A 25568-nucleotide genomic window follows, 5' to 3' on the forward strand; every position below is an offset into this window, starting at 1 on the left:
AAGCTAAACTGCAGGTTCTACAGCATCCATAGAGCAGTTTCTACAAATTCCTTTCGGCTTTCTTTTAAAAATGAACATCTTATTTTTTCCAAAACAAAAGTTTTCATATAAGCTATACTTAAAATCAGTAAAAACACAAAGGTATTGATTTTATAATTTATTACATACTTACATATGAGATATAACTTAGTACAAAAAGATCTATAATTTACAACTTAGTATCTATTGCGAGTCACTGCTGGAACTTGAACTTGAGTCAGTTGACATGACTTCAACATCCTCTTGATTTGGGGCGTCTTTGCCGCGACCGTCTATCGCCACTGAGTTCCCTCCTCCCACCGTCATGTGCAGTTCCCCAGATGAGTGCCATGTAAACTGGTTTGATGCAGATGCTGGTACTACAATTTAAAGTTAAGTAAATAAATAACAGAATGCATTTTAATCTTACTAATTATGATAGATGCGAATGTTTAGATGAATGGATGGATGTTTGTTTGAATGTATCTCCAGAACGGCTGCATAGATCGCACTGAAACTTGGCATAGATGTAGAAGATAGTTTGGAAGAACACATAGGTATATATTGGTATACATAGGTATATTATGTACTCATATAAATTACTATGTTTATATGTTATAGATATACTTTTTTTTTTTAATTCCATGCTGACTGATAGCTAGTTAAGAATAGTCAGTTCTGTTTTTCAGGCTACAGTCAGTTACAATGAAACATATACACATATAACACTTGAGTAACTTAATTAATATAAGTTGATTATAAGTAAATGGCCAAGTACATAAACAGAAGCAATTGAAATTATGTCAAAGGCCTGATATAAAAGTTCAAATATTCATACAAAAGAAAATATATCTGTTTACAATACAATTATGTAAATGTATGTCAAAGATAAAATAAGTACATAATTGACCAGTACATATCATACATCAATATATTATCATACAAAGTATGAGGAAAATATAAATAATGATATTAACACATTTATAATTTGTTTACTTGGAACTAGATATGACTTGGTAAATGAGTAACATACCTCCACCAGTGGTTATTCTGTGCAGTTCGTTTAATGTGGATGGTGTGTGACCATTAAGTGGCAGATCACAAAGTCGGCCAAGCATTCCTAATCTCATTTCAAGATCAGTAGGATAAGGCCTCCGTGGATCTCCTGGCTGCCAGGATAATGGAGCACTGACTGCATTTGATGCACTTATTCTAGAAGAAAAAAGAAGTTTTTACATTCAGGTAATCTGAATTATATTTAGTCTTTATTACTTTGATAAAAATTGATAAAAATATAAATATGACATATAAAAACATTTTGGGCTCCAAATTAAAGTGAAAATGTTTAATACTAGACCCAGGCATTTTCAGCTTTGCGTTGATAGTTGAGGTTGTCAGTTTACTCTTATATATATATATATATCTATAGATAATGCCAACTATGTCTTTATTTTTACCTGTGAGCAAATTTAATCAATTCTTCAGAAGGAACGGGTCTTTTCCTTGACTTAACTATAGAAGCAAGTTTTTGTCTTGCTTGATACAATGATGTAGCTAAAATTTGTTCAGCATCTTTTAACTGTCTTTGTAGATGATATATATCTTGATCCTGTATTTAAAAAAAACATTAATTTATTAAGTCAATATTGCACATATATTAAATATTACACTTTACCTTATTGTCTACTTCAGCCTTTAGGTCATTCATTTTTTGTTGTATATTTGCTTGTTCGTCGGCTAATTCTAAAGTCTTTTTCAATTCAACGTCTTTAGCGAGCAGTAAATCAGTCAATTGTGCATGGTCAGCAGCTGATAATTTCTGCGCTTTTGGAGCTATTGAAACTTCTATCATCTCTCTGAAAGCCAAAGAAAACATTAAAAACGAATACCTCTGAGGAAATTAATGCTACTTGCATATATTACTTACTTAGCTATTAGTTCCATGTCGTCGATTATAGATAATAGCCGATCCTTGGTGCTTAAATGAGATGCCATTTTATTATTAAAAGCTTCTTTGTCCCCTAATGTTTACAACATTCGCATTTCTGCTTCTTTTGAATTAATATAATTTTAATTTGATTCAATTCAGCATCGATTTGTTTGCAAATTCTGACAGTGACATGTGACAACAGAATACAGACCAGAAATAAGTTTGTACTACATAGATAATACAAGACACAACGCCATCGTCCAACGCAACGTTACATTCTAAATTCCGCTCCGACCCGGAAAAACCAAAAATATTTTATTATACAGTTATTTTTATACATGCGAAGTAATTTAAATACCTTGATATCTTCATTAAATATATTGTTGGAATTAGTGACCGACAAAGGACAATTAATTTATTAACAATAACGATATTTCTGATTAATTACAGTTTGGTTTTGTTACTTACTCATGTACAATTTAATTTTCTGCTTGAGAATATGCAATGTTTCGTGGTTCTTTAAAATAAAATTAAAACTTTGCCCTTCTGTCATTTATTGCATATAAATCTACACTATTATTACAAACAGGAAATATTTCTATTTGCATATGTAACCAATAAACTCAAAATCTACTGTCAAAAATAGCTTTGCAAATAGAAGGCTACATTACACATTGTAATAAGCTTATTTTAAGATATGATAATGAACAATTGACAAAACTACACATGCATACAAAAAATTATTTCGTAAATACATAGAAATAATTTCGCCTACCCATTAAAATTACTAGTTTCAAACTGTCCGTGAAGTATTGGTAAAATCAATTTTAGTATACATGTATTGCTTACATGGTTAGTATTATCTTCCTATAAATTGGCGCGAGGAAAAAAATTGTTAGTTTATTCGTTGAAACTTTATTTATTTAAAATGTTACAATTATTTTTTAAGTAAGTACGCATTGCTGTATTTCAGTGTGATTTATTTTTTTGTGAATCCATATTGATAGTCTGGTTTGCCAATTTTAATAAACTTGCTTTAATTACGGGACTAACTTTTAATTGACTTACGACTAAACTAGAACTCCGAAATATTACCCGTTCACAATAACATGATACCTGTGTGTGATGGAACGTTGTGATTGAACAGTGTACGTATAGGTGACGTTGTCGTAAAGAAATTAACTAGGGTGAACATAACAAAGCTTTTTTGCTCACTGTAATAAGTTTGCAGTGCGGAAAATTGTTATACCAGAGGGCAGTGTTGTCGCATAGCATACGCGTTGCGAAAGCCTAATTTCACATACTAATTTTGTTTTAGTGTAACAAATCAGTAATTAATCTTACTGCGGCACTCAGAGCAGTTAAATGTTACCCTTAGTGATTAAGAAAGACAGTTAACTGTCATTACAAACAGACATTTTTAACATGATCAAAGATGCCGTCACTAATACTGTAGTTAGTCAATACCGGTGCATAATTTTGCCTATTAATCACATGCTAATGTTTTAGTAAAAATCATTCTCTGGAAAGGATTCTTTGTTATGTCTTTGCTCGTAATCTTGTCATAAAGTTATGTCTTATATGTTGTACACAGTGGTCATTCAATTTATATGATCATTTATATCTTTCCTGTAATGAATCGCTTATTAACGAGTAGAACAAAAGATTATTCAATCAGCTATCTGTAGCCTCGGGCAGTTGATATTGTATAACAGCCATGTTGACCCAGTTAGGTATCACCATTGTGTGTTTTGTGATCACTGGAACTTGAGTATATATATGTACATTTACTATAATATACATATTTTTATTATAATATATAAAGCATCGTCAAATAATGCATACTTTTCAGGACATCATGTTACCTGGTTTTTGAGTTATTATAATTTAAATATGGCAGTAAACAAATTATAAAAGCGCAAAATACCAAAAAGAATTGTTGATAATTAATATCAGTATCGTTTACTTCCTTGAACATGTGAAAGCGATTTAAATTCTGCCTACCAACATAACAAAAGTAATACGATATCGCGAGTTCTTGACTTTATGCGCGTTCGCATGAGACTTTCTCAGTAACTGTACCTTTTGTTTTCATTGTAAAACATGAAACAATGCATCATATTGATAACAATAATAAATCTAGACATGCATACTATCTTGTAATTAATTTAAAGAGTTTTTTTTACCTTGATTTAACTTTTTTAGTATTAGGACCCCTCCGACATACAGCCGTTTGTAAGCTCAAGATTTGAATGTCTTAAAAGCGGTTAAAATATTATATATTTTTTGGGAAAGACTTGGCAAGATTATAAAATTTTAGAAATTCAAGTCGTACATAAAAAGATATTCAAAAAAAAATGACCGTCATCAGCTTTAGCACGTTACCAGGTTCCACTGGGGTATTTACGCCTTCTAAAAGTAAGGAATGACTAGGCCTTAGTTAACCACGAGGGTTCAGTGTGGATTGTTTGATTTGACCTTTCTAGTTTCTTAGGAGATTTTTAGTATTACTAAGTATGTATATCCAGGTTGTATTATGACGTTGTATCCGAATTCTATTAAAAACTATGTAACAGCTTAGAGAAGTTCCTTGTAAATAATGAATGCAGTTATTTGTTTACTTGCACGCAAATTGCTTCAATGCAGGCGAGCGGTGATTTGGCGAATGGCGCACGAACCGGCTCTTGTTGCACGCTGTGGGCTCGTGATAGCGGGTTGCGGGGTGCGCGCGGGGCGGGGCCAACCACGCAGTGAGCATGCGCTCTCCACGTGCTCATGGGCCTTTATTACTGAACATATTTTCCCTAACCAATCATTTTCTATTTTACCCTGCCGTTTATATTTTTTAATTTTTTATTTATAAAGATACTAGGTATTTGATAAATTTTAGAGATACTTATTATTTTTATCATTCTAGAACATAATACAAAAACCTTTAAAAATAAAACAAAACAAAATATTATTGAATTTATTTTGATTGGTTTTATATGTTTAAGTAGTTGAATTAAATAAAACTACATTAATTGTTTAAAGACAGTAGTAAGAAGATTTTGAACTTTTAATAAAACATTTTAGAACTTGCACAGTAATAAAGCATCAATGACACAGACTACTTTTAAGTCAGTATGCAAAATGACATTGCTCCATTGAAATAAGAGTGCTGGCTTAACTTTACATTATTTCACCTTGAATACCAGTTTAAGTACTAAATGTATGTCCTAAAACAGAAGTTGCATTTGTCAACTTTCCCGGTATTAAGTTTATTTCATTTAGAGTGTTCATACTGAATAGAATATTTTTTTAGTCTGTGGCACAGCGTGTTTGTGTAGTGGGGAGGGGCTCAACAATTCGATCTCTCATTGAATCAAGTCCGTATGACGGTTGTGTTACGTCCTAGTGCAGTGTAGGTTCGGCAGTCGAGGTGAAATTGGCTCCTCTGCCAATCTAATGGAACATCGTTCCTACGAAGTACCACCGGCGACCGTACTAAACATATCAAACATTCGTCATAAACGCGACAATTGTAGAAAACAACAAATCCTGTTGTTGCTATTATGTTGTTTAAACGGATCATTGAAGGAAAGTCGATGTTGAACTCCGATGTCAAGGATAAGTCACCGGAGAAATGTTCTAGAAGGAAGTCGGAATGCGACGGCTGTGGAGAACATTCCACGTAAGTAAACAACAAAAGAATTTACCACATTTCAGCGAAGTTTATTAGTCAAAGGCTTCTCTATCGCCTCATATTGTTGGTAACTTTCGATCGTTGTATTTGTTATTATCGGAACAGATGTTTATAATGACCAAAATGGTATGAATTGGTTCGTTATTTACAGTTTTACGTTTGTTCTTTTAACACCAACTAATTGGCGTTAACTGGGAATCGTTAACACGTTCTAAATTTAAACCAATGTTATGATTATGGGCTAACTCGAAATACTCTTATAAAGTATTGCCATCCCACTCATTCTCTTTGAAAGAAATAGAGATAACAATATTTTACCGACTTACCTGCAGTTTTAACACGTTACCTGGCGCTTTCGCGTGTGTGAACTTGAAGGTGGTTGATTGGCAACTATTTAGCAAATAGACGATAGAATAACAAAAACAAATAACTCGTTATTGTTTGATTTTTTAAGGGTTTCTAAATATCGTAGATGTCTCTTGAATTCTATGGATCTGTGCCAGTTCATACAATAGTATTAATTTTTATTGAATACAAATATCTATAAACTTGCATATTTATTTTATATGTAAGCTGACGTAAACATGGGCAAAACTTAACGTATTAATTTAACACATGGGATGCTTATTCTTAAGCCAATGACTTTTTTGTTTCTCTTTTCTCCTCTTTCGTCTACTTGCTATTCAAGTCTATGTTATATCTATATGCCTTTCAGCGAGATCCGTCGATAGAGCTAAAAAGAGATATCTTCTAACAAACATCCATCCATACATCCATACTTTTGCATTTGTAATAGTAAGAAGCAATGTAGAATTTTTTACCGCGCTACTTTCGAGAACATTTGCTTACGGTAATTTCGGTGCTAAAGAATAAGTACCAATTAAGTACCTATGGTCTCTTAACTCAAATGAGGCGGCAGAAGATAAAAACGTTCATCAAGAATCTATTGCTCAATGAAAAGTCAACACGATAGATTAAGGAATATTCGATCAGGGATGTACAAATTTAGAGAATTAGAATACAGAACTTCGACATAGTAAAAAAAACTTTTTTGATAACGTCAATGCTAACACACTCTCCAAGATTGCTTACATAGAACACTGAATAGATTGTCTATTCAGGGTAAAAAGGTCTTGAGAGTTTTTATGTTATTCGTTTTTTTTGCAATGCAATTGATCACACCTGTTTTACATTGTTTAATATACGCCCATTCGTACTGAGTTCTAACACCTAGAGTTTCTTGTTTAATAAACTTCAGTGTTATTCAATATGGAATTGTTTTCACACATTCAAAGTGCAGTCTTGTATTTTGTAAGCTAACACTGTTCTTCATAAATATTATGCTTCAGTCTTTGTTATATTACTTTCCGTTCTGTCTTCATAATGTTTAAAACAAACGATTGTCAAATGGAAACGAATGGAAAAAAACAAAAACAAATAAGAACAGACAGACTTTTTTTTTGCTTGCATGCATACAATATGGAAAGCTAAACTGACCATTCTTAACAAAATAACCATAGGTTTGCTTTGGAAACATTCACAAAGCATCATTTATCTGTTATTTTCTTTGAAATAAACAAAGGTTAAAAAATTTGAATATGCCAGCAGTGGAAACCCACGGTAACCAAGCTAAACTGCAATATTCAATAACAAGCAGCCTTCCTTATTTGAATAGGAAAAATATTAATAAATAAAGTTTGAAGGTTCGAAAGCTTGTTGAACCTTGTTCACCTACTTTAAACCGGAAGGATTGCGATGCAATATTTCAAAGAGAACGAAATGGAAGAGAATATGTTTTTACACATGTGTTTCAGTGTAAACCTACGGTTATGCGACATCTAAATGATCACATCGTGACACATACAGTTGTAGCTTTTTTAAATGACATCAATTATTTCATGAGCAATCAACAGTTAAAACATTTTTGAGTGATGACTATTCTAACAAACGTTTTTATGTGAAACGTGGAATTATAATTAAATTTAAAAAAAAATGTTGTTATCATCTTTATTACCAAAATTTTTGTACTAGCTGTCGCACGCGAAACCGTCCGCGCGGTATTAAAAAAAACTTAATGGGTAGTCTATGTTTTCTTCCAGACTATGTTCTATATGTATGCGAAATTATGTCGAGATTCGTTCAGCCGTTTCGGAGATACCTTCAAACTAATATCCATCCATCAATATAAATCTGACTGAATTCGTCAGAAATCCAAAAAAAAATTAACTGATGGGTCAACGATATTACATATTAAAATTATTTACTTATACATACAGTTATTTTAAGTAAAGTTTATTGTTAAGAGGCAATAACCTTGGAACAACCACATTTTATCATGTCGTTAACAACACCATGTTAATGGTCAAGTACCCATATCTTCTACCTCAAGCATCAGTATAAAGATGACAAAATCATTTCCATAACGTTAAACCCATTCTTATCCTCTTCGCTTGTGGTAGGGTGCGTGAATTATTTTACTGTAATGTAACGTCACGTCCTAAATATAAAACATATATTATTGACTTACCACTAAAATTACTTCTCCCTAATTAATTTTCTTTCTTTAATTTCTCTCGCGAGTTATAGCCATTTCAAAGCTCAGTTCATTACACGAACGCAACATGAAAGTGACTAAACGAATTAGCATTCAATCGGTTACAATATGAACTTATTTTTATCGCTGAGGGTGACCCTACTTATTTTCCCAGTTCAATCTCTTTCTGGGTTTGTCTAATGGATTCACCCTGTCAGATTACCCGACACCAGAAAGCAATTACTATTTCCCAGCACTGTTTTATAGATGTTTAAAATTGTTTGTCTTTCGACTGTAACGGCAATCAGTGACGAATTCATCTTGTTTACAGTATTTGCGTCATAATAAAACGATTATTATTATTAATTAATTTCTGCCAGATTGGGGCGACCCAGCTTTATCTTTGGCATTGTTGTAGTTGATGACGAAATCAACAATAAACTGCATTAGCGAGAATCTTAAGGTCATACTATCAGGGGTCTCCAGTGATAACCCTATGTTATGCCGGACTTATATATCGTTTGTCCATACAATCTTTACCAGTTTGACGACAAACGTGTCCAAGTCTTATACACGCTGGCTAATAGTTTAGTCCAGAGAATAAAATTTGTGATAAGTATGATAAGTGAACGTTTTCGTGTTCGCAGTATCTTGGAAGAAATGACGAAGATGGTGTTGCTCGGAGTGGTGTTGTGGGCCGGTGTGACATTCGGCACCCAAGTCGCCCCCTACCCGCTTAATCTGATTGTTAGCTCAGGTGAGTTAAGTTCTTTATTGGCACACTTAGCACCGTTAAAGGTATAGGCGTTAAGTAGTGATTTGTTTTAGATAAACTCCACCCACCGCCGATGTATGACTTCCCGTTCCCAAGCGCGGAGATGCTAAGACGTATCCCTCCGGTGACTACGGCGCATACCAACGGTTCGGTAGACTACAGCAAGAAGATTGTAGGGATGCTCGAGCGCTACGAGCAAAACCTACAGGCTGCGATGGTGACGCCAAAGCAGGGCAGCGCAGCACAGGCTTTTGCCATACAAGGCCGCCCCTCCAGCGAAGCGATGCGTTATGAGAAATCCTCCATGATTATCACAAAGGCTTCTCAGAATCTTATGTGGAGAAAATGCTCAAAGTAGGTTAAAATCACAGAACTGAAATAATACAATTTTTCAAATCTCTATGTAATCTTGAGGCTTTCTCGGATTCTAACGAAGAAAAACTTGTTTGTTATTTTTGACACTAAACATAAAATGCGTTATATATTGGGTCATACATAAAATTATTTTCTCTTGATATCAATTGTGTTGTATAAAAATCCTCACGGAGTCTTTTTCTTGCAGCTTTGGTATGCCAAACGACGAGTGCGCGAGTTTCATAAGTACTTTGAACTTGCGCGAGACGGAATTCGGTCCTGAGTGCGCGGCACTGGAGCGGTTCACGTGCCGTACTAACAAGATGTCTTCAAAGTACCGCACGTTCGATGGCTCTTGTAACAACCCGGTACGATCCTCCTGGGGCCAAGCACTCACTGGATTCAAGCGACTACTCCATCCGAGATATGCTGATGGTATTGAAGAAGTAAGTACATCGTTTGATAGTTATTTTGTTCTGAATTTAATTAAGTCTTCAAAGCTGAAAGTCTGATTTCGTTATGTCCAGCCCCGCAAATCCGTGCTGCCAAAGCCCTTGCCTTCAGCACGCGTGGTCAGTATGCAGCTGACTGACAATGTGGACAAGCCTGATGACAAGAAGACAATCGCTCTTGCTGCATGGAGTCAGTTCCTCCATCACGACTTGGTTCATATCCCTGTTAGGAAAACTAGTAAGTAGGCCAACTCATAAATTTATAGTAACTTAATTCGGATTTTCAAAAGGCTCTGGATATACGCTAACATTTTCGAATAGAATCCTTAGATTGATGATGAGTTTTTCCACCAGTCCACACAAACCAGCCGATTCGTTGCTGTGACGTGTCCGGTTACAACCTTGCGCCAAGGCACGTGCACCCTAACTGCATGCCGATATCGGTACCCAGAGACGACCCGATCTTTAAGGAGGATAAGAACAGGAACGCCATCACTTGCATGGAGTACACTCGCTCTGTCACCACTTTCAGAGGCGACTGTACTTTTGGTGCTGCGGAACAGGTGAATATATTTTTCATAGTACTAATTAGACTTCACAAAGTCATATTGTCATCCCTCTCATTATCTTTGAAATAATAGAGACAACATGTGTTTTTAAGTCATGGTTAGTGCGATATATGTTGATTTTACCAAACGGTTTCAGAGATATATGGCTCATTAATATGTCAGAAGCAAAAGCTAAATAATCGTTTAATCGTTATTCAAATGTTGTTCCGATAAAATACATAACAAAGGTGTAATTTGACTAATACCACGGTCTTATGTTTATGAATAACAAATATTGTTATTATTTTTATCTCTGACAATAGTTATTACTGTTCTGATAAGATTATATTTGACAACTAACGGAATATTTTAATATTCCCTTATCGCGCGTTTCATAGAAAAGTTCTAGATGAAAAAAAAATTAACAGTGGTAGAGCCCGCTTTAACATCTTCGCACGAATTGGCCTGGCTTGCTCGGTGAAATACCACGACCACACAGAAGACAGGCGTGAAGTGTGCGTCTCGGAATCCTAATTTAGTCCTCATTCCCTTCCCACCCCTTTTCTTAGATGGAATGCATGGGAAGTGGAAGTGGACTTTCCGGATGGGAGGATGCATGGAAAGGGAAAATATTTTCTTTGTGTGCATCCTCTCCTCCGTCGATTAAAGGTAGGCAACACATATGCAATAGCGTATGTCTATGAGCAACGGTCACTTCGCTATTTCAGCGATTTCAGGTGGCCGCTCGCTCGTTTGCCACCTTATGATATAAAAAAAAATATATGTTTATATCAGTAAAAATATCGAGAAAGCTTTTATCTTTACATTTAATTCTATTATAACATTGTTACTTTATATATTTTCTATTAATAATATACTAAATACATATATGTAGGTATATTTACTGGTCTTTCATAACATTATAAGTTTCTATATTTAATAGATTCCCTTTAAAATGACTCGCCATGGTCCTTCTTACAAACTTGGATAAACCTAAACTTAATATTTATATGTATATATGTAACATAGCATTTTTCTGATTGATTCATTTTATATACGACTCATAAATGAATGATTTTATTAGTCATATTGTACTATACAATGTAATCATAACAAGTTTTCTTTGCACGAGGTTACATCGTGATTGAATTGAGCTTACATCAACAAATTCCCTTTCTTAAATGACAGTGTCATGTTGTTAGGTAACAAACAATAAGGACACTAAAAATATTAAATTAATAATGATATGGAACAAAATAAATTCTGGTTTTTATTTAACCATTTTTTTTAAACCAGGAAAATATGTTCGATTTTTGAATAATCTCAGTTATCAATGAAAAGGATGATTTTAAAGTAAAAAGGGAGATATGTATTTCGTATGTTTCCGGCATCTTTAATTATTTTGTAAAATCTACCTATTTTATTTTTATTCATTTATTTATTAAGTCTATTATGATAGATAAAAAAAAGTATGACAAATGACTAAATTACAAAGCAGGGGCGACCTACAAGTGATCTAGCGATCTCTTTTAGTTATGAAACTTATTTCTTCTTTTGTTTAAAGTAAGAAGTACAGGAATCTAATTAACAACTTCTTTTATGTTTAATAATATAATTTATCATTGTATAGTTTCATATAGGGCATTATTATACTTGTTTATATTTTTATGTTAATTCAGCATAAACCAATTTAACAAAAGATGTAAACATCGTTGTTTACTAATCGATTCGCACACGACCACTAATAGATATGACCTATTGATTTGTTCTTGAAACATTTATAGCCCTCATTGACTTCAATAGAGGAATTTGACTTTGAATTAAGACCTATTGATTCGCGTTCGTTTAACATGTTGTAGGTTACTTTGACATTAGATTATTGATTTACATTGTATTTAACTGTCTCCTGTGTCGTATGGAATAAAAAAAACTACAATTTTTCTACGGCATGATGTACCAATTTTTTTCTAATAGACCCTTTTGAAGTTTATTGATTTTGGTGAATCTCCTGCTGCTTTAATCTTCAACTATTGAACCCTCAGAAATTTCCGCAATCATAACCCCGAAAGGTTATTTGCAGACCCCAGGGAATTAAACTTGGTCATTTTAGTGATCACTGATTGAACATATACGCACAAAGCAAAAAAAATAAATAATAAAATCACACTTATATGTTGTGCGCCTTGTGAGTTTATAAATGTACTTATTTGCTAGTAATAGTTTAATACTCTCAAGGCCTTTCCAATGAACGTACGCGAACTCTGTAAACAACTGGATTTAACAAGTTAACAGTTCATTTAATTTCTGTAATAAATATTTGCAACAATAGACCGTTGGTTGGCATTGAAATATACTGTAAAGAAAAGGGCATATATCTTTGCATCTTTCTTGTTTGAAAATAGTGTTTCGATATTTAAAAATAGGGTTCTAAGAAGTAATCTGCAGGCCGTTGCATGAAATGTAATCTATTTTTATACTGGCTGGACGGGTTTTAGAGCTATGATGCGAGTCTTGTAATCTGCTGAGTGCAACGCCTGCGAGTTTATAAATAAAATGGCACAACGTAACACCCTATGTACATTATCACGCTTCGAACAGGTACTGGGCAGAGTACTGCATGTTTTAAATGGGAAAATGTCACTGGCATTTGGCATTTTTACAATGCAGCTGGTATAATACGTTTTTTTGATAGCATTTGTTCATTTTATGTCAGTTACGTCATCATTTTCAGGTCTTACGTTTCGCGCATCAGTTGTATGAAAGTTAGCTATTCCTAAAGAGATTTTAATAGGTGGTATAAGCTACATTAAAAGGTAGCATAATAGATTCATGCGTACAGAAGATTTTTACATAACGGATATGGATGTTTATAAGCTCCAAAATATCAAATACGTTTATGATACGTGAAACTTATTCTTATTTTGTATAAATGTAATAATGTAGGTAAAACTTACGTAACTTAATGTTTGAAATAAGTAGGTGTTGAGTTCATTCTCTAAACATACGGCGCAGTTTTTATTGCGTCTTTAACGACTTCGAAGGAGGTCGTGCTGACAAACGAAATAAGGGTCATGTTTCTGTCTCTTTCTAACGTATCTATAGCATACAATAAGTAAACGAAAACATATTGCGTAAACAAAAGTTAATTACCGATGTTGTTATTATTTAGACTTATTTTATTACGTCCTAGAATTGTTCTTTTGTCTATACTAATTTTACTAATATTATAAATGCAAATGTTTTGTTTGTAAGATGGCCCAGAACAGTTGCATGGATCTCGCTGAAATTTGGCATAGCTGTAGAATATAGTTTGAAAGAACACATAGGCTACTAAGTTTTTTAAATGTGCGGACGGAGTCTTGCGCTACACCTAGTGTGTGCATAACTACGATAATTTTGAGATATCTATATTATGAGACCCAGAGTTTCCACTTCCATGTGCATATCTCTGTTATTTTCTGCAGTGTATGCTTTACTTAAATCTCTGTACACATTTTTTAATCGTTTGCAATGAACAGGATGTTTGTTTTAAATAAATATTAATTCGCAATCATGTCCACGACGAACGATCACGTTTCAAAGTTGTTAAACGATTTAGTATCCATTAAGCGTTTTATGTATCTATTAGTTAACGTTTCATGTTGATACGGCTTTGCAAATAACTACTCGAGTTGTTTTTCATTTAAAATAGCCCAAGAAATTTATAGATACTAACCACGAGTAATGGCGGAACAATTACATGAAACATGTTGTCATCTAAATTTCCAAACAATAATTTCCATGGTATTAGTAAAAATTAAAAAAAAAACAAAACTAAAAAGTAACGGAAAAACATTAAACCTAGTTTGTATATTCCACTATAGAAACACATTTTAATGCCATCTCTCTCATTTCCTTTGAAAAGAACGGAAACAATAATATGTTTAACTTCAAGCATATCTCCCTAATGTATATAAAATATAACATAACATACAAGTAGATTGATCAAGGCTTAGTCACTCACAAATTTTTAATAGACTTTGCCTCTCGGTAGGGACGTACATCTATCATAGAAATCACAGTTATTGTACAGTACAGTTAAATAATCTTATTCATATCCATTCGTTTGTTTCAGATGAACCAAGCAACTCACTTCCTAGACGGGTCTCATATCTACGGGTCTAACAGTCGTGACGCAGCTGCATTGAGAGAGAAGACAGGCGGTCTACTCAAGACTTCAACAATTGAGAATGAAGAGCATTTGCCTTTAGCCACCTCCCCCACTGATAAATGTCTCGTCGAGAGTGATAAGGAAGTTTGCTTTAATACTGGTAAGTTACAAGAATACAGATTTCTTTTATTTTATATGTGCATTAAAGATTTAAGTTAATAAAACACTTATCATGGGTTTTTGAGAACATTACTATATAAAACATATCTTTATCCCTGTCATCTTGAAAAAAAAACATGAAAGAGTAGAATGGAAACTAAAGCTATGTAATTATTTATTACAGGTGACATCAGATCCAACATGCATCCTTGGTTAACCGGTATGCATTCCCTTTGGGTAAGAGAACACAACAGGATAGCGAGGACATTAGCCAATTTGAATCCGGATTGGAATTCTGACCGACTGTACCATGAGGCGAGGAGGATTGTGGTTGCTGAGCTGCAGCATATCACTTACAAACAGTGGTTGCCTGCTCTTACTGGTAAGTTCTTTTAAACATAATTGCTTTGCCGGTTTTAATTTTGTTTTTGTAAATTTTCCCTTCTTGTATTTCCACCCTCCTCCTAATCCATTCCACCTTTTACTCTTGTCCTTATAAGAGGTAGTCGTAAAGAGGACCAGAATTTGGCCTCCGCCGCAACGCAATCGTAAGGCAAACTTCTACTTTACAATTCTTTTTTGTCTGGTAGTGGTATTGCAGCGTCGAGCCAACCTTGTGCAGAAGCTAATGCCACTGCCGGTTTTACCTTTGTTAAAATTTTCAACGAAACGGCTACCCAAATTTTATGTCTCTGATTATTTCTGACCATGTATAACTTAATAAAAAATAAATAAGTGAAAATTCCTTTCTTTTAGGTAAATCGTTCGATGAGATGTACGACAGTTACGATACTGGTTACAATTCTGACATCGATCCTACCGTCACCAATTCCTTCGCGACAGCTGCTTTCCACTTCGTCAATACTCTGTTTGACCAGGACATTGAGTTGGTGGATGCTGTCAATAATGTTGTAGCAGAGAGGCTAAGAGATAATTACTTCAAACCTGAACTGATCACAGTGAAGGGAGGTCTGGAGAAACTTCTACGAGGCATGGTTACACAGAAGAGTCAGAATTCCGATCTTAATTACGATGACGACGTAAGTTGATATTATTTTTAATATTTATTTTAGTAAAAAATACTATATTTTGTTACATTAAAAGTCACATTGGGCCTTAAATATTTTTATTAAAGTAAAGTAATTGAAATGGGTACGTGCTCGTTATACACAAGTCCAGACAAGGTGACTTTTTAACCTTTGTATCGTATGATCCGCAAAACATTTTCCCGTATGTTTTATTGATATAATGAAACACTCTTTGCATTCCAAGTATAAAACTGAGTAAACAACTTAGTGTCACGTGACTCACGTGTTTGTGTTTTGTTCTATACTAGCTGTCGCCCGCGACTACGTCCGCGCGGCATTAAATGAAACATAATAAATAGCCTATGCGTTCTTCCAGACTATGTTCTATATGTATACGATTTTCATAGAGATCCGTTCATCCTTTCTGGAGATACCTTCAATCAAACATCCATCCATCCATCTAAACATTCGCATTTATAATATTAGTAAGAAGTAAGATATGCAGTATATGTTATTGTACATGTGTATATAACGTCGTCTGGTAGTTTAATGCAAAGTGATAAGTATACATGTTTACTATCAAAACAACTCGAGTTCATTATAAATGTATATTGTTTTACGTCGTAAACATTGTTTTTATTTAAATGATTTCATTATGTACTTCTGTTACTGCGTTTTAAATGATTTGAAATTATCAATCATCTAGTGTAGGTTTTGACCCCCTATGTGGGGACGTATAGTGAGCTGATGATGATGAATCAACTAAAAAGTTGATTATAATACTTTCTATACTCATATCCAAGGAATTGTTTAATTTTGTAACATCGAATATCGCCAGATCTTTTCTAAAGGTGTCCAGTTTACTTTTAAGATAATCGAAAGTTTTTTCCATGTTGACCAAGTTTCTTTGGTCCTTCTAACATGAAAAAGCTTTTTTGAAATGCGATTTTAAACACAAGTATTTTGTTATTTATAGTTACGTCACCACTGGCTGGGTGGTCTGGACGTGTTGGCGATCGACATCCAGCGTGGCAGAGATCACGGCCTGCCGGGCTACGTCCAGTACAGGACTCTCTGTGGTCTGCCGCACGCCACTGACTTCCAACAACTGTCCGATGTTATACCGCAACAGGTAAATACAATATAATCTGACTTAAATGCTAAAAAACTCTATACCTTATAATTTCTTGATATAGTTTCTTGTCTAGGAACATGATTTGAAGTTTATCAGAATGTTAAAGAGCAGAAATCGAGAGATATGAAGTAACTACTGCAGATAGTCTGTAACAATTGGAAATATTTAATCTCGACTCCGAATCTTAGAAGTATTTTGTGTATTTGAACAGTTCAATATGTTTTTGCAGACAGTGGACAAACTGTCAAAGCTGTACGATCGCGCGGTCGACATCGACCTAGTGGTGGGCATGATGGCTGAGACACCGTTACCTGGCTCCTTACTGGGAACTACTGCTACTTGCTTGATAAGTTAGTATTACTTTATGTTTATTTTTTCACAGGCTTTATATTTAAAACTATAGTATTTCTTTATAATTTAAATTTGATATTCCATAAGAAGTACTCGTTTTTGTCTACACTTTAGGCTTTAGGGTAATCAACTAGTTATTGGCCACCATTTTCACTCTAATACAATTAACAATTATCCTTATCTTAACAGAGGAACAGTTATGGCGCACGCGTTCCGGCGACCGATACTTCTACACGCACTCGGAAGCGGGCAGCTTTAGCAAGCGTCAGCTGGCAGAACTCAGGCGGTCCTCTCTGGCGGCTCTACTCTGTGACAATGCGGGTGTACAGCGCGTACAAAGAGATGTCTTCAACACACCCTCTGACAGGTAATTTTATTTGTATTAAATTGTATGTGTAGTCAGTTATTATTGTGATTGTATGTATGTTTATTTCGGGAGCTGTCATTAGACGCTTACAATGCATTTAAGTTGAAAACTTTATATGAAAACATTACTATGCAACGTTTACAACCTACTCAGGAAATCTAATTTGATTATTTTAGTGTATAGTCATGTTTGCTTGCAGTGTTTCATTTATAGAAACCTTTTTTTATTCCTAACGACGAACTTAAACTTAGCACCATTCGCAGATAAGCAAATATAGTGTTAAAGAGAGATTTAAAACTGTATAGAGTCTATCATATAGTGGTTTTGTAAAAATAATTGTCGCTTTTAACTTATCGTGAAATACCGCCAATTTACGTGACTGTACAGTGATGTTTAACTGGAATATTCGGTTTTTTAATAGAATAATATTAGTGCAACATATTGAAAAATAATTTATTTCTTTGTAGTAACCCAGTCGTGTCGTGTGAGGAAATAAAGAGGGTAAATCTGGAAGCGTGGCAGAATCCGTCGCAACAACCCGACATCCTGACGCGCACTAACAACTGGCTTAAGAACAAAGTCGCCAGCGCTGGCAACACCACCAAGTAATCACTTAGATGTTTAAGTTAAATATAAGTATTAATATTTTAACTTTGCTCCGTTAGTTTTTGTCTAAAAATCTATTGAGTCGCTTTTGCTAAAAAAATATAATTTATTTCTATTCGTGCAAATACTATTTTATTTTATATGTGAAATAGAATCTTAGTTTCGCTTTCGTAGCAAAGTTAACGTATTAACACAATTAGTGTTAAATCTATAAACAATACAGTAGCCCATCATGCAAATGTGAACCTTATAGAGTTGTGATTAAGTACGTTTTATTTTATTATCCTAGTGAAGTTATAAAATGATTTAACGTAAGTTATATCGAGATTGTGAAATGTTTTAATTTGCATTATGGACTAAGTAATGATTATTGTATTTCGTTTTTTAGTTTTTAAGTTTGGCTCAGAACTGGGATGCACATTTTTATGACATGATAATACATACAATACAAACAATGATACAGGATGTAATGTTTTTGGATACAATTGGTTGATTTGATTAAAATGTGTTATAAATAAATGTTTATAGCATCTGATAATCATTTTTTCTTTCGATGAATTTCATTTTTTTTCTTGTTAAGGCAATCTGTGGGTCTAACTAAATTTTTATGATTTTGAAATTGGTGCATCTATAGGTTAAATAACATAAATATAGTCTTGTTAGTCCGTGCGACTAATCGCGTGGGCGCCATATTGTAAAGTGGCTGTGATAAAAGCGAACTGTCAAAGTTCGCTTCTCACGTCATTATATTTTGCTTGCAATAAAACGGTTCCATTGATTCATTTGTTAAAAGATCTCGGAACCGATTTTCTTTACGATGTTTTGAACGTTAGTGTGTGTAAAACTTTATATTTGGCATAGATTTAAAGTTATATTAGTTTCTTTGGCGAAAATATTAATTATGGATATGAATGAAGTTTTATAGCAATGTTATAAAAATCAAAGATATAATAATCTTAGATGAATTGTGTATGTGATAATAAAACTTTATTTTAAATAATGAAATTAATTTTTCCAAAATTCATTTAAATGTGTTTGTGTACTTATTGTGTGGTGTGTTCTCGATTATTTCAATATATTTGAAATTAGTTACTTAATTATACTGAAAGTTAAAGTTAAAAGGCATTGAGCATCTTGTTTTACTCGATTTTTGTAAGGGTCTTGATAGTTTTTTAATATTCCAAACCAAAGTATGTTCCCTCGAACAGTGTCTCGAAGTATAAAAGCCTGAAATACGGTTTGGCATATTTCAAAATTGTCATCACTTTTATAATGAACTGTAAGAGTAAAAATACGCCTCATAGAATTATTTATCCTAAACTATTTTGATAGTATTAAATATTTTGTTAACTTCAGAAAGTGTCGAATTTACCTTTAGGTCTGATATTTTAAGGATTTTGGCACATGAAATGACAGGGGTGACGCTGGATGACGAAAACTCATCACGTGAGAAAACATTGAGTCAGTCATCGATCTCAAATTAATCAACCAATAACGCAGATCTACTACCTATGTACGATAACACGAGACTTTGACAAATATGACGTCACTGGAATACTTGGGACATAAGAAACTATGCTATAACGTTTGAATTCAATGGACACATTTGATAGCACGACTAAGTGTGTTCATTCTCTGCCAGTCTTATGTTATTGTGCACGCGTAGTAGTATAATTTTATGTACGTTCGAAGTCTTTGCGTCACCTGCTTGATAGTTTTCTGGCTCGTTGCCAACAATACCAAAGACTGGTTTGCAACTGAAAGCAGCATTTACTTTGTAATCAACTAACATTGTCAGTGGAATGCACATTTGTATTTATTAAAAAAATGAGTTAGTCAATCGTATATCGAGAATAAATCTTTATTTTTCAAAAATGTATTTATGCTCTCTTTATATGTATCGAAAGAAATTAAAAAAACTGTAGTCAACATTTTTTATTCTCAAAATAAATTAATATGTGAACGCACAAATTAAACGTGTTCAATAATTCGCAACCGTACTGTTGTAGCCGTACCCTAATATTTTAAACTAAAAATGTGTTTCGTAATAAGCAATATTTAATTTAAAAATATATCATTATTATATCCATTAAAAGTAGAAAATACAATAGAAAGTATAAAGCAAATTATTATTCTGCACCATTTAAACAATAATTTTTAACAAAATTATAAAATCACCAATTACTGTGTTCCGTGTTAATCAAATTGTTTTGAATATGTCCTCTTATAATCAGGGTATGTTCTTTTCTTTTTTAATTTGTCAATAAATTTATTTATCAATGGCATTTGTGTTTTACTAAAAAAAAATTGTGACAGAACAAACATAAGTGGAATCAAGGCACTCAGCCAACGAGCCTGCACGAGGAAGTATGAACGTGGAAGAGGCGAGAAAGGTCTTGTACGACCGCCAGTAGCGGCGTTAGGGTAGGGTGAGCTGGGGCGACCGCCAAGAGTAGGACATAAAAGGGCGCCTGCGATTCCCCCTGACATACCCTATATTTGGAAGACCAAAAAAAAGGAGGTGGAGGGCAAGAAATGCTAAAACGGGCCTTAAGGACAGCGCCCAATGAACAGCCGTTAACTCTGTTATGTACGGTTGTGTTATTTGATAATTATGACTGAATCTGCAAAAGTCTTCTCTGTGATTTTCCACTTTCGTAACACTCGTAAGGTTTGGTTATTTAAACGTTAACATTCCAATATTTTTAAATCCTATCTAAACAACCCTTCAGACTAGTACTTCAAGTCAGATCCCAAGTATCGTCTGGTCCTATAACCAGACAGATGCGGCATATCTTGATTAAGTTTTCAAGCAGAAAATAAGTTGTCTTGGCAGATACCGATTCTTTCTTATCTGTAAATAACTTCGTCTTGTCTAATTCATGTGGAAAGCGAGCTTAAGTCTTGATATGGGATTCACTAACACTAAGATCACTAGCACTGTCGATTTTTAAGTAAACAATTTGTATGTTATTGGTATAGGAATTTAAGATATAAATTTCGAATGAGTTATTAAGCAGGAATTTACTTATTGCGTAGTCATTTTCAAGGAACTTGTATAGGAAAGTGAAATCAGTTTGCTTTATCTGTATTGCATTAGTTGCCTGTGACTGGGACACGGCGACGCGTAGTTTTGTAGTTTCGCAACTATTGTCAACCTGTGATAAGAGAAACAGTTCGTAACTAAATTATTTCGTATCGTGTGCACGTTAAATAGATTTCTTTAAAACGTAACACTCAAATAACGGAAGTCATTATGATAAAATTACGATTGCGTTAGTTTGAAAATATTGCATTATACTTTTTTAAAGTAAAATTAACTTTTTTTTATATCATAAGGTGGCAAACGAGCGAGCGGCCACCTGAAATCACTGAAATAGCGAAGTGACCGTTGCCCATAGACATACGCAATTGCATATGCGTTGCCTATCTTTAATCGACGAAGGAGAGGATGCACAGAAAGAAAATATTTTCCCTTTCTATGCATCCTCTCATCCGGAGAGTCCACTTCCACTTCCCATCTTTTCCTTATAAGTAAAATGGTGGGAAGGGAAAGAGAACTAAATTAGGCCTCCGGGACGCACACTCATCAAACGAAACGCGGAATTGCATCCACTTCACGCCTGTATTCTGTGTGGTCGTGGTATTTCACCGGGCGAGCCGGGCCAATTCGTGCGAAGATGTTAAAGCTGGCTCTACCACTGTTTTAAAAGAGGTACTTTTACAAGTACTCGGGTCGAATGTCCTAAGCATCATATTGTAATTATAGCGCCTATTATAATTTTCAAAGATAGCTTTAGGGATTAATTATTCTAACTTAAGTAGTAGATCTTACTCTAAAACTATTGTTGGTAAAAATTAAAAAGTTATAAAATGAATCAATTATTATTATAACACTAGTTGGCGCCCGCGACTCCGTGCGCGGAATTAAAACTTAATTAGTGACCTATGTGTTCTTCCAGACTATATTCTATGCCAAAACACAGCCGGATTCGTTTAGCCGTTTTGGAGATACCTTAATAGCTTTTATTTCTTTTGTTATAAGTTTTAATGTCTTCTTTGAATTGTTAAAAACGTAATGATTCTTACAAATATGATTAAAAGCAGCATAATTGTAGCAACGTAATTAAAGTTGTTGTCACACTTCCCGCCTTTTTTAAAATAAAATGTTGACAATTATGATTTTTTTATAGTTTTCTGACTACAGGTGCAATTATTTAGTTATTAAATCAAGGACTGCGTTTTATTTTGTAATTCGAATAAATTAAGGTACCAACCATAACCACTCGAATAATAAAATGCGTAACTATTTTTAACAACTTAATGATTAATTTAATCTTTAATTGCAACAACATATTTTTTAATGTTTAATTATTTCAGTTGACCCCATGGACAAACCAACGAACCTTCTTGATATTTTTAATTAATGGACGGTCTCTTTTTGAAAAATTGCAAAAACAACATTCTAGTTGCATTTGGACAACTAACATTTGCTTTTATTGTACCCCGAATCAATAAATAACATGTATTTTAGAATTTTATTGGGGATTATTAAATTTAATTAGTTGTTTATTATGGCTATGAGATTTACTGTGATTTATGTTTTATCTATCATGTATTCATAAAGTTTTTGCAATATATTGGAAGGATGTAGAACTTGTAGAAATGTATTACATTTCGCAAATAATTTCTCACGATTTTTTTGTCTATTAGATGGAATATCTAATCAGAAATGAGATAGCTTTAAGTGGATTTTTCAAATGATTTTTCAACATATATGTGTTTTTATGTAAACTATACAATTATTGACAAATGTATCTTCTAAATTATAAGACATCACAGTTTTACTTTCATAAAATGTCATCTTATCCATTATTTATAGTCTTAGATTTACAACATAAACAACGAGACAATTAGTTCCGGTACATTTAAGTTAGAAATGTAATAAGTTAAGCAAGGCTTTGAGATATATTCGTTACGCAATGTCACAGTATCAAGGGGCTCGAGGCGAAATTATCAAGGTCTATACATGGCGTATATGAACGCAACAAAAAAAAAATTGTACGTGATATGTAGCAACCGTGCCTTTTGATAGTCGTTAGCGATCCAATCATACTTTTTGGAACAATAAAAATACTGCACGCGTATAAGGCTAAAGTTATAGTTTTTATTTTTATTTTATATCACAAGGTGGCAAACGAGCGAGCGGCCACCTGAAATCGCTGAAATAGCGAAGTGACCGTTGCCCATAGACATACGCAATTGCATATGCGTTGTAGTATAGTGTATAGTTGAAAGTAGGTGGTGGAGCAACTTTTGTGTGGAATTATATTACACTTCTAGCAATTCATTTTTAAAAACATTTTTCTTTTGATTTATGATTCCTCATAATGCTGTGTCCTTTTGTTGAAGTTACCAGCTTTTGTCTAAGATTTGTCACAATACGAATGGGTACAAAAATATTTTTGACAGGCGTTTGATCAATATAAACTGCCAGTATGATAGTCAACTTAATTTAGTAGAAAAAAAACATTTACTTCCCAAACTATCGTATGATGTGTTTTAGAACACGCAGATATTCGACCACGTGTTTACAGTCGCTTGACATTTGTTTTTGCATTAATTATTCCGTAATAAGTAAAAGCAGATTTTTTAGACAGTAACATTCGGCAACTTCGTGAGGAATGACAAATAACAATAACTTTAACATATTAATTTCTATTTGTTTTTCGAAACGAGTAATATGCATAAGAAAGTCAGTGTATATATAACCTATGAGTCATATTCAAAATTATACTTATTACGTTTGTAAAAGTAAATAATCAGTGTGTTTACATTAAAATAAATAAAGCTGGTGTTATACTGCGAACGATTTCATAAAACTAGACATAAACTTTATAGCGCGTTATATCCGGGCTCCGTATTTAATGAAGTTATTATCCAAAGCCTTTATGTGATTACATAATATAAAAATATTCACTGAAGTTTGTCCCTTCTTAAACCTTCTATTAGCTAAAAGGTTTGACCACAAGAATCCTTGTTGTTTGTCATATTAACTTTAGAGATTCCATTAATGGTCAATCTATTACATTACAAGATACTATAAAATGTTATTCAAAGCTTAATTTAAATCAATAATTTAAGAATAACACCTAATAAAAATAGAGAAATATTTTAATTCATCTTTGTTACGTTTCATAGATATTTTGACAATTTAATAGTTTTTTCATGTTAAACAAAAATGTGTATCTAAAAATCATTGCTGTCAAATGTTGCTTTCGCGTATTAATTAATAAATCTTTTTAATCTATAAAAAGAACAACTGTAGTTTCACTCGATTACGCGAAACCTGCCAAAATAATTATCATAAAATAAATATATATAAATAAAGACGATTATCCATTTAGATATTTTATGCAAAAGTATTTGTAAAAGAACATGTATGCAATATACACCAATTTTATATTTATACTAGTAGTCGCCCGCGACTCCGTACGCGTGGAATGAAAACAACACTCAATTAGTTCCTAGCAATTATTTGAATTTTTTTCACCTTTTACACCTTCCCTAGACCTCTAAGAACATGTCAAGACTAAGGTAAATCCATTCAGCTGTTCTCAAGTTTTAAGGAGACTAACGAACAGCAATTGATTTTTGTATAAACAGATAGATAGATTTCGAAATGCAAAATAATCGTGTTTTTATATTTTTTATGTTCTACTAATCTCGGGTGTAGTTTATAATTTTCCGGTATTACAAAAACTGATCGATATTTATGTGTGAAAAAAGTTATCAAGCAATTAGTTGGTATTTTATTACAAAGTAAAGACATAATTAAATATCACATAAGTAAATCTCATGTTGCGATCTAATCATTAATGATGTTAGAAAAACTATAATTAACACTTTTTATCTTATCTGTTACATATTCATTTCCTCGCTTAAGCTCGCTCAAGAAATGTAAGGTCTATGTATAGATAGAAAACATTTAAAGCGTTACATATTTCGTCTTAAATGTGTTGTTCATTAAAATCTTTGTGGTGAAAACAGACGAAACGATCTAGTTTTGCGACACCAGGATGTAGAGTATAGGGGCTTTGGTATTCTGTGTTAGAGGATGTCGTTAAGTTTGCTCAACGCCTTATCTTAATTGACACATGTGTGACCACCGTGACAGGTCGGAAATATAGACGAGATAAGGTTTCTAATTATATACATTTATAATTGAATTAGATTATGTATGTAATTATAAGATTAACAATAAGGTCAATAACACGGCCATTCACTATAAGTTTTACTCATCCTTTGTTTATCACTTTCTCATTTTTTGTTTCACATTGTTGGATTAGGGCAAGCGGTAACCGCTACCCATAGATATTTACAATCTTTCTACTTACTTATATTATAAACACGAATATTGAGATGGATGAATGGATAAATTGATGGTTGTTTGTTAGAAGGTATCTCCAGAACGGCA

The 25568-nt window shown here is 33.4% G+C and overlaps 2 protein-coding genes across 3 annotated transcripts; one reads left to right on the top strand and one right to left on the bottom strand.

Moving 5' to 3' along the window:
- Window positions 1-144: 144 nt before the first annotated feature.
- On the bottom strand, window positions 145-2257 carry MED4 (mediator complex subunit 4). Its single transcript, XM_013318453.1, has 5 exons — window positions 1946-2257; window positions 1694-1874; window positions 1476-1627; window positions 1052-1230; window positions 145-398 (listed from the first exon to the last, which is right to left on the bottom strand). Exons 1-5 carry the CDS (start codon window positions 2011-2013, stop codon window positions 223-225), a joined length of 756 nt encoding a protein of 251 aa, XP_013173907.1. The 5' UTR covers window positions 2014-2257; the 3' UTR covers window positions 145-222.
- Window positions 1190-18162, top strand: LOC106122475 (peroxidase). Of its 2 annotated transcripts, none has more exons than XM_013318450.1 (13): window positions 1190-1260; window positions 8814-8923; window positions 8995-9295; window positions 9504-9741; window positions 9823-9985; window positions 10102-10310; window positions 14410-14605; window positions 14789-14986; window positions 15361-15644; window positions 16609-16764; window positions 16997-17117; window positions 17308-17485; window positions 17953-18162. In XM_013318450.1, exons 2-13 carry the CDS (start codon window positions 8827-8829, stop codon window positions 18092-18094), a joined length of 2283 nt encoding a protein of 760 aa, XP_013173904.1. In that variant the 5' UTR covers window positions 1190-1260; window positions 8814-8826; the 3' UTR covers window positions 18095-18162. The 2 variants fall into 2 exon arrangements, with proteins under 2 accessions (XP_013173904.1, XP_013173903.1); XM_013318449.1 differs by lacking the exon at window positions 1190-1260 and adding an exon at window positions 5302-5621.
- Window positions 18163-25568: the final 7406 nt, after the last annotated feature.

The sequence above is a fragment of the Papilio xuthus genome, unplaced genomic scaffold, assembly GCF_000836235.2.
Source record: "Papilio xuthus unplaced genomic scaffold, Pxut_1.1 DF826923.1, whole genome shotgun sequence".
Lineage (NCBI taxonomy): Eukaryota > Metazoa > Arthropoda > Insecta > Lepidoptera > Papilionidae > Papilio > Papilio xuthus.

Bases quoted from the DNA above. Each gene is read 5' to 3' on its own strand.
- MED4 (XM_013318453.1), bottom strand. From the start codon at position 2,013: ATGGCATCTCATTTAAGCACCAAGGATCGGCTATTATCTATAATCGAC. The intron at 1,628-1,693 runs GTAAAGTGTAAT...TTTTAAATACAG, and splicing joins AGGCTGAAGTAGACAATAAG to GATCAAGATATATATCATCT. The intron at 399-1,051 runs GTATGTTACTCA...TTTAAATTGTAG, and splicing joins CAGAATAACCACTGGTGGAG to TACCAGCATCTGCATCAAAC.
- LOC106122475 (XM_013318449.1), top strand. From the start codon at position 5,503: ATGTTGTTTAAACGGATCATTGAAGGAAAGTCGATGTTGAACTCCGAT. The intron at 9,742-9,822 runs GTAAGTACATCG...CGTTATGTCCAG, and splicing joins ATGCTGATGGTATTGAAGAA to CCCCGCAAATCCGTGCTGCC. The intron at 14,987-15,360 runs GTAAGTTCTTTT...CCTTTCTTTTAG, and splicing joins GTGGTTGCCTGCTCTTACTG to GTAAATCGTTCGATGAGATG.